The 10,855-nt window shown below is 60.9% G+C and overlaps 1 protein-coding gene across 5 annotated transcripts in view; it reads right to left on the reverse strand.

The window, feature by feature from the left end:
* UBTF (upstream binding transcription factor) overlaps positions 1–10,837 on the reverse strand; it is a 13,858-nt gene extending 3,021 nt beyond the window's left edge. Inside the window, exons 1-17 of one of the 5 annotated variants that reach the window (XM_040497763.1) lie at positions 10,732–10,837; positions 9,457–9,595; positions 7,853–8,028; positions 7,214–7,297; positions 6,961–7,116; positions 4,702–4,766; positions 4,295–4,415; positions 3,827–3,937; positions 3,351–3,484; positions 3,050–3,191; positions 2,747–2,788; positions 2,506–2,619; positions 2,258–2,413; positions 1,705–1,860; positions 1,492–1,602; positions 962–1,050; positions 670–859 (exon numbers count right to left, since the gene is read on the reverse strand). In XM_040497763.1, the coding sequence (XP_040353697.1) occupies positions 670–859; positions 962–1,050; positions 1,492–1,602; positions 1,705–1,860; positions 2,258–2,413; positions 2,506–2,619; positions 2,747–2,788; positions 3,050–3,191; positions 3,351–3,484; positions 3,827–3,937; positions 4,295–4,415; positions 4,702–4,766; positions 6,961–7,116; positions 7,214–7,297; positions 7,853–8,028; positions 9,457–9,514 (1,905 nt within the window). In that variant the 5' untranslated portion in view covers positions 9,515–9,595; positions 10,732–10,837. Of the gene's footprint in view, positions 1–669; positions 860–961; positions 1,051–1,491; positions 1,603–1,704; positions 1,861–2,257; positions 2,414–2,505; positions 2,620–2,746; positions 2,789–3,049; positions 3,192–3,350; positions 3,485–3,826; positions 3,938–4,294; positions 4,416–4,701; positions 4,767–6,960; positions 7,117–7,213; positions 7,298–7,555; positions 7,650–7,852; positions 8,029–9,456; positions 9,745–10,257; positions 10,357–10,731 lie in introns of those variants that run through there. The other 4 variants (XM_040497765.1, XM_040497764.1, XM_040497767.1 and 1 more) reach the window with 4 other exon arrangements.
* Between the last annotated feature and the right edge of the window lie 18 nt (positions 10,838–10,855).

Genomic DNA, 10,855 nt, shown 5'->3' on the forward strand with positions numbered 1-10,855 from the left:
CCCCCCCCCCCCCAGGATCTGAGAACACAGCTCCCATACGACTGCTTAAGATGCCCCAAATCCTTTTCTAAGCTACCTTCTCCTAGGGTTGTTGGTTTTCCTGTCCCTCCTGTTGTTTCACCCGAGTGCAGGCTCGAGTTAGGGCCTTCCTCAGCTCAGAGAAGCCTCCCTCCCCGCCCCCCCCATGGCTAACATAGCCTGGCATCATCATTCCCACCCAACAAGCCTGGAGCCACAGATGAGGCAGTCTGGGGCTCCCCAAACTTCTGCCCACCTAAACCCTGCTAACCTAAACCTATTTCCCAGGGTCCCTGGCGAACCTGCCCGGATGGCTGGGTAGGGACACAGGGGACTCTCCCGTTACAAATCTGACCACTCAACCAAGGGACAGAAGGGGAGCTCAGAGGCTTGGGGCCAAACCAGAGTCTGGGAGAGGTCCTCTGGTCCTGGATGGAAGTAGGAAAAGACAATCTGATTTGGACTATTCTGCCTACTAGCTGTAGGACCTTGGGTAACCTACTTAACCTCTCTGAGCCCTGGTTTCTCTTCTTTAATAGCAACTGTTGGGACTTCGATAGCAACTACAGGGCTGCTAGGACGCTGACCGCAATCGTGAATGCGGAACAACTAGATGAGGCCTCCTTCTTCCCAGGGTCCAAGCCCGCTCACCTTGACCCAGAGGTCCAGGTGTACTTTGTACTGCTTCTGCTGCTCCTCTGCCAACTTTTTGTAGTGCTCCTTCTGGCTCTGGGAGATGCGCTGCCAGCGGCTGCCAATCTCGACCATGCGCTCCTTCAGCGGCAGGTGGTTCAGCTCCCCATTGGACAGCAGCTCCTGGGAGAACTTCTGGTAACCGTTCCTAGGAGGTGGGGTGGTGCAGGCAGGGTTAGGACCCTGGCCCAGCAGCCCTTCAGCCGTGACCTTCCCCAGTGCCAGGGCGGGTTCCGGACACGGGACTCACATGGGAGGCTTCTTGGGTTCTCCTTGGAACTTCATCTTTTTGGATGAGTTCGCGGCAGCTGGGGGTGCCCGCATCTCACTCAGCTCTCTCTGCGGGGACGCCCAGAAAGGTCACACTCGCTCCACCCCCCCTCCCACCCAGAAACATTCCTACCTCCTGCCCCGTGCCATCAGTGCCTGAGCCGGCTCTCCTTTTACGTCCCGGGGGAGGAGGAGAAACCGAGGCAGAGCCAGGGAGCCACTTCCCAACAGCTCACACCTGGGTCAGGCGCCGTTGCTCGAAAGTGCAGTCACAACTGCACCCACGTGACCGGCATCACTGTCCCCACTTTACTGATGTGTGACCGAGGCTCAGAAAAGGAAGTTGGGAGATTTGCTCGGGGTCACGCAACCGAGGCTGGGCCTTTTGGGACCACGGCCCACCCAGGGAGGAAAGCTGCCCACCCAAAAGGATGCTCCCACCAGTGCAGTGGAGGGAGGCGGCCCCAGCTCCACCCCGCCCACTGGGCCGAGCAGCAGAACCCTTCCCACCTCGTATCGCTTTTGGTCTTCGGCTGCCTTCTTAATCCACATCAGTTTCTCCTTCTTCTCCATGTTGTTCCAGGTCATCTCCATGGCTTTCAAGGCCTTTACCCGGTCATTCTGGAGACAAACAGGGGTGTCAGCTATGGCAAGGATCCCCTGGGGCCAGAGGTGGCCTGTGTAGGCAGCCTGCTGAGCAACCCCTTTCCAGCTCCCTGCCACCTTGAAGCGGGCCAGGTAGTCCCCGATGACGCTCTGTTGCCAGATCTCCTCAGCTCTCTTGGGCGACTCAGGCAGCTTGCCCCGTTCCTCGCGGTCCCCGCCTGGCTTCCTCTCCGACTGGGCCTTCAGCGCAGCCTCCCGGGCCTTGTACTTGGCCTGCGGAGGGATGGCAGTGGCGTCAGCCTTCCGGCCGCCCCAAGGGGGCGCGCGTTCCTCAGCCAGCAGTTGAAGTCTCCCCCCCCCCCCCAACCCCCTCCGCAAGGGCGGGGAGCGCAGAGCAGAGGCAGAGGCGTGGGCTGGTGCAGATGTCTCCAGCCTGGGGCTCAGCCCGCCAACCGGCTCTGCTCCCCAGGGAGCCAGAGCCCTCAGCTGACAGCTTCCCGCCTTCCGGCCTGCGGAGCTCCCAGCCTGGCTCACTCAGCTCACTCACTCGCTCTGAGCTCAGGCACACGTGTGGCTCACACAGGCCAAGGGTGAGGAAGTGAAGCTAGCCCCTGGGGGAGAAGCGGCCTGGTCTCGGCCCGGCAGCCCCCTCTGGCCTAGGGAGCCTGACCTTCTTCTTTTCCGACAAGTCGTTCCACATGCGGGCCAGAAGCCGGGTCAGCTCGCTCTCCGAGAGCTCGGGCCGTTCCTCTTGCAGCTGCCGCCGCTTTTCTTCAGAGAAGATGAACATGGCCGAGACGGGCCGCTTGGGCTTCTCTGAGCCTCCCTACAGGTGAACGAAGAGGGCCGGGTCCCATGGGGTGTTGGTGGGGAGCCCCATCTTCCCCCCCCCCCGCCCCAGTTCTGCCCCCTGCCCACCTTGCCCCCTTCCTGGGAGGGCTTCTTGGAGGCTGGGCTGGTGGCCTGCTTCTTGTTGATGCTTAACATCTTCTCCTCCCCCAGGACCCGCTGCTGTTCCTCCTCAGGAAGGCTCTGGTCCAGAGACAAGAGGTGGCATGGGGCTGTGCACCTGGCTCCCAGCCTGCTCCCAGGTTGTCCAAAGGGACTTGGTCCATCCCAATGCCTGTCTGCCCAATGCCCCGCCTATAACAACGCTCACCTCTAGAAAACGGAGCAGCTCCACTTCGTAATCTTTCTTTTTCTGGGGAAGGAAGGGGGAGTCAGGGTCAGGCCCTCCAGTTCTCAAGGGACAGTAGTCCTCTGCAAAATGTCCAGAAGCCGGACAGGACCTCATTTCCCCCTATAGGTGGTAGACATCAGCCCAGACACCACCGAGTCTGTAGCAGGCGCCCAAGATCCGTTTGGTCAATCCCTGACTGACCCCTAGCTGGGGCCAGATGTCATGCTTCAAGTTTCTCAGGCCAGGCCCAAGAGTCTCCAGAAGTTCCTCAGCATAGCTCACCTGGTCACACTTCTTGTGATAGGCATCCTTCTCCTTCTGGGAGAGCAGCTTCCACTGCTGGCTGCATAACACCATTCGCTCAGTGCTGGGCACGTCCTTCATGTTGGCCATCAGCTCCGCGCAGTACAGCGAGTAGCTGTTCCTATCAGAACCAGCAGGAAAGGAGGAGCATCTCCCTGAGCGACCGGGGCGGCTCAAGGCGACAGGCTTCCTCAACTTCGGACGCTGGCCAATGTTGCTGGCCCAGCTCCCTGGATGCCCGCTTGCCCACTCGCCCACCCCACCCCAGGGCAGCGCTCACGGAGGTGGCTTGGTGGGTCGCCCATCAAACTTGTCCTTGAGCTGGCGTTCGGCCTTGGTGAGGGTGGACTTGGTGATGCCCTCCTCACTGATGTTCAGCTCGGGGTGCTTCTGGATATAGTCACGCATAATCTCCTGCAGAGTGAGGTGGGGGGATGGAGGGCAACGGGGTGTGGGGTTAGCCGGGGCCGGGGACGGGGGAGAGCCGCTGGGGAGGGGAGGCAGGGAGCAAAGCTGGGGGGGTGGCCGTGTGTCTGCTATGTCACACGAGACGTGGTGCCCTGCCCTGCCCTAGCCTGAGATCTCATGGAGGGGAGGGGGGCGGGGAAGGTAGGGGCAGAGGTGAGGGGCCCAGAAGGCCCCTCCCTCAATGGAGGGACAGGGAGTGACCACCTCCCGCAGAGTGCGGAGGTCACAGAGATGGAGGGCAGAGGCTCTTGAAGAGCCGGATGGGGAGGAGCGCAGCGGAAGCCTAACCTCGTACTCCTTCCGCTGCTCCAGGGCCTTATGAATCCATTTCAGCCTCTTTTTGTCCGAGAGCTGAGACCACTGCTTCCCCAGGGAGTCCTTCACCTCCTTCGTAGTGGCCTGCAAACCAAAAGCCGTCAGACACACACAGGCAGCCAGGGGCAGGGAGAGGGGAGGGGGAGGGGGGCACAGAGGCCCCCGCCCCCTCAGGCCACAGGAGGTCACATGAGTGTCCCCCACAGGCCAGGAGGGGAAGGTGGAGAGGCGGGGGTCCCGCCTGGGTGCAAGGGGACAGGCTCACACACGCACGCACGCACACGCTCGCACGCCAGCTGGCCCAGGCCCTGTCCATGCAGCCCACCCCTGGGGAGGGGCCTCCTCTCCTGCTCCCCTGCACCGTGCCCGGCCGACCTGGCGCGGCTCCCCCCTTGCCACCACCGTGCGCCCTCCATCCCCACCCCCTGGCCGGACACTCACATCTGGCCGCACTTTGAGATACACCTTCTTCTCATGGGTGTACCACAGCTGCTGGGGGGTTTTGGGCTTCTCGGGGATGTCCGACTTCTTGGCATTCTGGATTAGGTCAGGGTGATCCTCCCTAGCCAGGGCACGGGGAGCAACAATCAGTGGGTGCGGGGGGAATCCTGCCCGGGAGACCCCGTCTAGCTGCCCCACCCACCAAGGCTCCTAGGCCTATCAATCGGGGCCTCTTGGGACAGCAGCCGCCTGCCTGTCCCTGCCCTTGAGCACGACCCACTAGGGTCTACACATGACCCATCCATCTTCCATGCCTCACAAATGGCAAACTCGAGGCTCTGGTCAGTGTCACCCTATCCTGCCACACCCAATGCCCTGTGGCCCTTCTCTGGGCTCCACTGCCTTACCTGAACCGGGCCAGGTTTCGCTCGAACTCCTGTTTTTCTCTCTGGAAGTCCTGAATATATTTCATCTGGGGGAGGAGGGGACGGGGTCATCCAGGACCCAAAGCCTGAGCTATAAAAACCACCGAGTCCTCCTTGCTAGCTATTCTGCCTCCCAGTGGTGACGTGGACAGAGGGTGGCATGAGCTCGCAGGAGATGGTGGCCTGCCTTCCAGCGGGCTGGGGAGACTCAACCGTAGCCAGTCACAGTGAGCAGTGACCGGGCTGGGACTCCCCCTGACCCTACCTCCCCACCTTTCCCCAGCACCGCAAAACTCTCCATGATGAGGAGTTGGGGGGGGGGGTGTAGGCCTCCTCTGGATCATTTCCTCCTCCAATGATCCTCCAATGTCTGTGGCAGCTGATAATGGTTTGCTGCCTCAGGGGTGGCCCACAGGGCCAGGGCCAGGGCCAGGCTGGACCCCGTTTTCGAGGGCTGAGGGGAGATGGTGTTGAAGGAACCTAGAGTGAATTCTTGCAATGTAAGTGACATTCTGATAGATCTGTCTCTTGAATTTGGGTTTTCTTCCCAAGCCACTACATCCAGTTCCCATTCCTAACCCCCTCCCATCACCTTCTTCCCTGCCTCCAATCCCTTCTTCCAGGCTCCTTCCTCAAACCTCCTTTCCAATCCGTTCTTTCCTTTCCTCATCTGCCTCCTGTCCTGGCTCCCACTCGGTGTCCAGCTCTCCTTTCTCCCCCATTCACAAGAGTCAGCCTTAGAAGGGACCAGGGGCTCATGACAACCGAGCCTAACCCCTGCCTCTCACAGAAGAGGCACGAGGCACGGGAAGAGACAGCTTCACTTTCCCCTGTGGTTCCTGCAGAAGACAGGGAGCAGCGCCCAGCCTACCCTGCCCCAATTCTGGCCCTCCTCACACAACTCAGCAGCCTTCAGAACAGGAAGGCACCGGACGGATCGGGCTTACTCTCTGCACCTCAGATAAAGACCATGTCCAGAGAAACGAAGTAACTTACCAAAGGTCACATACAGAGCAATTCAGTGGTAGTCAGGAGACCAGGCCCCAGTCTTGCGTCCCCCAGGCCAGCACCCTGTCCACCCTACCATGTAGCTTCTTGTCCTTCCCTGGTCCTTGGACCCTCTGCCTCTCCCTCCCATCCCGTGTGTGTCTGGGTGTCGTGTGGGCAGCCAGCTCTGCAACATCCCCATCAGAGGGGTCAAGGAGAACTCCGCCAGTTCCTACTCCTGCTTGGCCTGGGCAGCCGGTTTCCCCCAGCCAAGCTGGCTCCTTTTTGGGCACAGAACCAAGGGCACGTGAGCCTGCAGCCAGAGTACACAGACCAGAAGAAGGCTGCGCGTGGTGTGCCGGCTGGGTTATGGCTTTGTTTCCTCTTCCGGCAAACGTGCCCTCTTGCCTCTCCCGCTGCCCCTCCCCGACTCCTCTCCCTGGCTCCACCCTGCAAGTCCAGCACCAGCGGTGTCTGTCTCTCTCCCCACCCCAACTCCCTCGGGCCCTGCTACAGGCTCCTCCACTGCTTTGCTGCCAGCTTCTGTGAGGGTCCACCTGACCTCACTGCGCTCGTGTCCACCCCTGCCCTGGGCGACTCGGGTAACCTCTGCCCAAGGTTAAGGATCTCCGATGGCCCGGGATAGCACAAGGCCCCAAAGGTCAAGGTATGTCCTCGGGCGAACATGCGTACGGAGGAAGGAAGCCCACCTGATAACGTACGGACGGACACGGCAGTGAGAAGAGCACCGGACCCAAGTCCTGCTCTGCTGTCACTAGTTGTGGGACCCGGGACACGAGTCCCACCTGAGCCTCAGTTCCTTGCCCACAGGATCTGAATAACCCCTCCTCCGGGGGGTTACCTTTCCAAGGATACGGCACACATCAAATGAGACCACACTGGCAAATGTCAGAGGGTGGACCTGCTGTGCCAGCCTCAGAGCGAGGACGCGTGCACAGGGGCAGAGCCGAGTGAGAGAACGCTGTGAATGGTCTGGGGGGCAAAATGTTGGTCTGAGCGCCTGCTTCAGTTTGGATTACACCTTCGACAATGCCCGTGCCTGACGGTGTGCGGGACGGGGAGATCAAGTGTGGCTGCCCAAGACCCTACACTCTGCTACGCTGACCCACCCGTAACCCTGATGCCGAGTCCCTCTGTCTGAGCCTCCCGGCCCCCCCCCCCCCCGACTGACCTACACCACACCAGCTGCTACCTGCCTCTCCCTTCCTCCCGCCAAAGCCCCCCTCCCCCCACCTTCTTCTTCTCCGGCAGCTCCTTGTATTTCTTGGACAAAATCTTGGTCAGGTCCAGATTGCTCATCTCAGGGTGGAGTTTCGCATACTTGGCCCGCTTCTCCATGAAGAAGCGGAAATAAGGGGTCAGGGGCTTCTTTGGGAAGTCCGGGTGTTTCTGGAAGGAGGGTCAAGGACACGGTGAAGGTCAGACAGCATCCGTTCTTTGGACCATTCCTCTCCTACATGCCATGCTCCTCCTCTTGGAAACTCACCTTGAGTTTTTTGCCTTTGTAAGGATTTTTAACGTGTTCCTGAGCATCAAGGATCAATTCTGTCAACGTACGGAACTTCCTCACCTGGAGGAAGAAGGGAAGTGAGTGCAAGAGGACGTTCAGGACGGGGAAGCACCACCCCAGAGCCTAACCCCTTTTCCAGCGGGTCTCCTCTATTTTCCACTAGGCTGAATTCATCATGGGAGGAGCAGAGGCCAACAGCCACACACCTCAGACAGCCCCTGACACCCCAGGCAGGCACCCAGGCGCTGGCCCATGCCTACTGCAGAGGACCAGGCAGTCCGTATACACCAAAGGACAGCAACAAGGTGACCACCTGACCTCGATGCGGTTGTCCATGCCAGCACCTCATTCAATCCCCAGAACAGCTCAGGCGACAGAAGCTCCAAGACGGTAAGTATTCAAGGCCACACAGCTAGAAAGTGGCAGAACTGAGAACTCTAGGCCAGTGCTGTCAACCATGCCACCTCCCAAACGCACAAGGGCGACCACATGAGCACCTCGCCTGGTCTCTTTCCTTCCTGTTTACAGACTTCTGTTTCCTCTCCCCCACCAGGAAGGTTGAGGCAGAGTTCGTGTAGCTGTGTCAGGAAGGGGGGGGGGGGGGAGATCAGTTACCTCATTAGAAATCTCCACCCATTTGAGCTTGCACATATCTCCAGAAAAGTCTTTAAATGCTACTTTTTCCCAGTCCATATGTGACTCGGTGGTTTTGAACTTGGAGCTGTCGTTGGATGGAAGGTTGTTCTTCATGCATTCCAGCAAAGTCAGCATGTCTTCCTGAGACCAGCGGTCTGGGGAAGGGCAAGAAAGGCAGTCATGCCCAGCTCCATCCTTTCCCCTCATCTCTTCCCTAGTCCTTCTTTCCCAGAGAACCCCACATCCCTGGTTGCCTCCTACATGGGAAGGCACGCACGAGACACGACCTTGTCATAAGGGAACACTGTGACCATATGGATCAGAGCTGGGATTCCCGTCCAGAAGGCACCAAGACTACGACCGTTTCTAACACGCTAGGCCGCCACAGGCTACTGTTTATTACAGGGGAGAGGAAGAAATGAGCTACAGTGATTTGGGGCTCGGTGGGAAAACCGCTAACTTACTGGGAGAGGGGAGGGAGGCACAACACATTGATATGTGTTGCCAAGTTTAAGTTCTAGGCAGACACCGGAGATGTGCAAAGACAGGATGGAGTGTGGGCAGTAAGGAGAATCCATGCAGACGTTTTTCTCCAGCGTAACTGGAAACTAACCTTAAAGACACGGGTATCCCATCATCCCCCACTCCCTCTTGGCCTCTCAGGGAAGACCAAAGGAAAATTTGGGGCAAGTAAGAAAAATGGAGTGGAAACAGAAAAACCATACAGGGGAGTTGGGAGGCAAGACGGGCAGGTGGGCAAAGGGCCCTGGCTCCAGGGAGAACCGGATCCCCCGGATCCAGGGAGTTGAGCCCAACTCCCTAGGGAGGCAAAAAAAAGGGGTGGGTCTGAACCAGCGATTTCCAGTCACTGAAATACAGCTCCAGAAGGCCTCCCTGGAGGTTGGTGACTCTGGAAGGTGAGACAGGAGAACAGATATCCAAGGCTAGTAGTCAAAAGGGCTCTTCATTTGCATTTGCATCTGGTCAGGGTTTCCGCAGGGTGGGTCACATGGACCCATAATCCTTTCTCCTCTCAGTGTCCCACAGTCATGGCCAGATGCTCATCTTCATCCTACCCCCTGCCCCCTCCCCCCCACGGGATCCCTACTGGATGGGATAGGGTCTAGTTATGGACGGCCTATGGCCTGGAGCCTCAAAGCCACCAAAACATCCTCTCTCTCCACCTGCCTCACCAAAAATCTTGTCCTCTTAATAACAATAAAAACCTGAAAAGCCTTCCCAATCCCTCTTTTCTCCCTCTTCCCCCCACATTCCTCGTCCTACCTCCCATTCCCCGACACCGGGTGTAGAGAGGGCAAGGGCACACTGGGGTCTGCCTGGGAACCCCAGAAAGAAGGCTCGCACAGGCCTCCCTCTCCCTCTCTAAGAGAGGAAACGGAGTGTGAAAAATACAGCTTACTGTCTCAAGGCCAAATAATTTGGGTTTGGTCGAACTTAACTCATAAAACTGAAGACACCGACCTCATCTCAATTCAGAGAATGCAGACGGCAACCCTTTTGAAGGAGAGCGGACCCTGCAAACAGCCATGTGAAAAAGAGAGCTTAAGTTAAAGAGCTCCTACCTTGGCCTTTGGGGGCGGCCATTTCCAGGTCTGTGGGGCAGTCAGCTTCTCCGTTCATTCTTTAGCCGTCCAGCCACCTCCTCCAGCCACCTCCTCGGGTCGTGCTGGCCGGGCAACCCGCGGTCAAAACCACCTCACCCTTTAGGAGAGATACCAGTCCCCACTCAGGCGGGATGCGAGGTGAGGGACTTTCTATTCCTCCCTCCCCCAAAGGGGAGGGGGGCACAAGTCCACACTTTCACGGAGACTGCCAAGACCCTAGTAGACCCAATGGGTCGGTGGGTGTGGGAGCGCCCCCCCTCCCCCCCGCCCCAGCCCCTGCAGCCCGGCTCCACCGCGTGCGCCCTCCCCTGCCCACGCGAGAGACTGCTCCCAGCTCCCGCGTGCAGCTAGCGCCCGCCCTCCACCCTCCTTCCCCCACCCGGGCCAAAAAAAAAAAAAAAAAAAAAAATCTCCTCCTCCTCCTCCGTGCGCCCGCCCCGGGGAGGCCCCAGGCTGGAGGGCGGGGGAGGAGGAAGGGCGGGTAAAGGGCGCGCGCGACCGCGAAAGCGGGCACGCGCCGCAGTCTCCTCCTCCCGCCTCCCCCCGGCCGGTTCCCCCCGCCTCCGCAACCCGGCGGGGACCCGGACGCAGCGCAGCCGCCGCCAGCCCCGGAGCGCAGCGGCCGCACCGCCCCCGGGGACCGGATCCGGATTCCCGCCGCCCCCCCTCTCGGGCTCCCGACGCCGTCCCCGCCCGCCTGGGCGGGCGAGCAGCCGGAGAGAAGCGGCCTAGCCTGCCCCCCGCCCCCGAGCCACCCACCCCGGCCAGAGGCGCCGCCACCGCCCAGCCACCCCGACGCGCACGGAGGAGCCCGGCGCAGAGGCGCGACCACGGCGGGAACCGCCGCCTCCTCCCCCGAGCTTGCGGCCCAGCCCCGCCGGCGCCCCCGCCCCGGCCTCCGGGGAGCCGAGCCAAGGAGAGGGCGGGAGGACGGCGGCCGGGAGGCGGGGGCGCAGCGCTCACCGGCCCCGCCGCCCCCTCCGGCGGCCGGCGAGAACTGCGCCTGCCGGCTCGGAGAAGCGCGGGCTCCTCTGCCCGTGGCTCGGGCCCGGGCCTCGCTTCCTGCCCTCCCCTCCCCCGGCTCTCGGCGTCCTCTCCAGTGCCCTGATCCTCTTTCGTCCAGTCCCCTGCCTGGAGGGCGCCCCGGGTCCCCCTCGGCGTCTCCGGCACCCGCGGCTCGCTCCCCGCCGCCCGGCCCCGACCCCGGCGCGCGTCCTCAGCCGCCTCGGTTACCCGGCGCAGCGCGGCCTCCGGGCTTCCCGCTCCGGCGTCTCCCTCCCCGGCTCTGAGCGGCGGCGCCCTCCCCCGCTCGGCCGGGCACAGCCGCAGCTCCCTCCCGCGGCGGCAGCGGCTCCTC

Source organism: Herpailurus yagouaroundi, unplaced genomic scaffold (assembly GCF_014898765.1).
Source record: "Herpailurus yagouaroundi ecotype Mexico unplaced genomic scaffold, PumYag 189, whole genome shotgun sequence".
Classification (NCBI taxonomy): domain Eukaryota; kingdom Metazoa; phylum Chordata; class Mammalia; order Carnivora; family Felidae; genus Herpailurus; species Herpailurus yagouaroundi.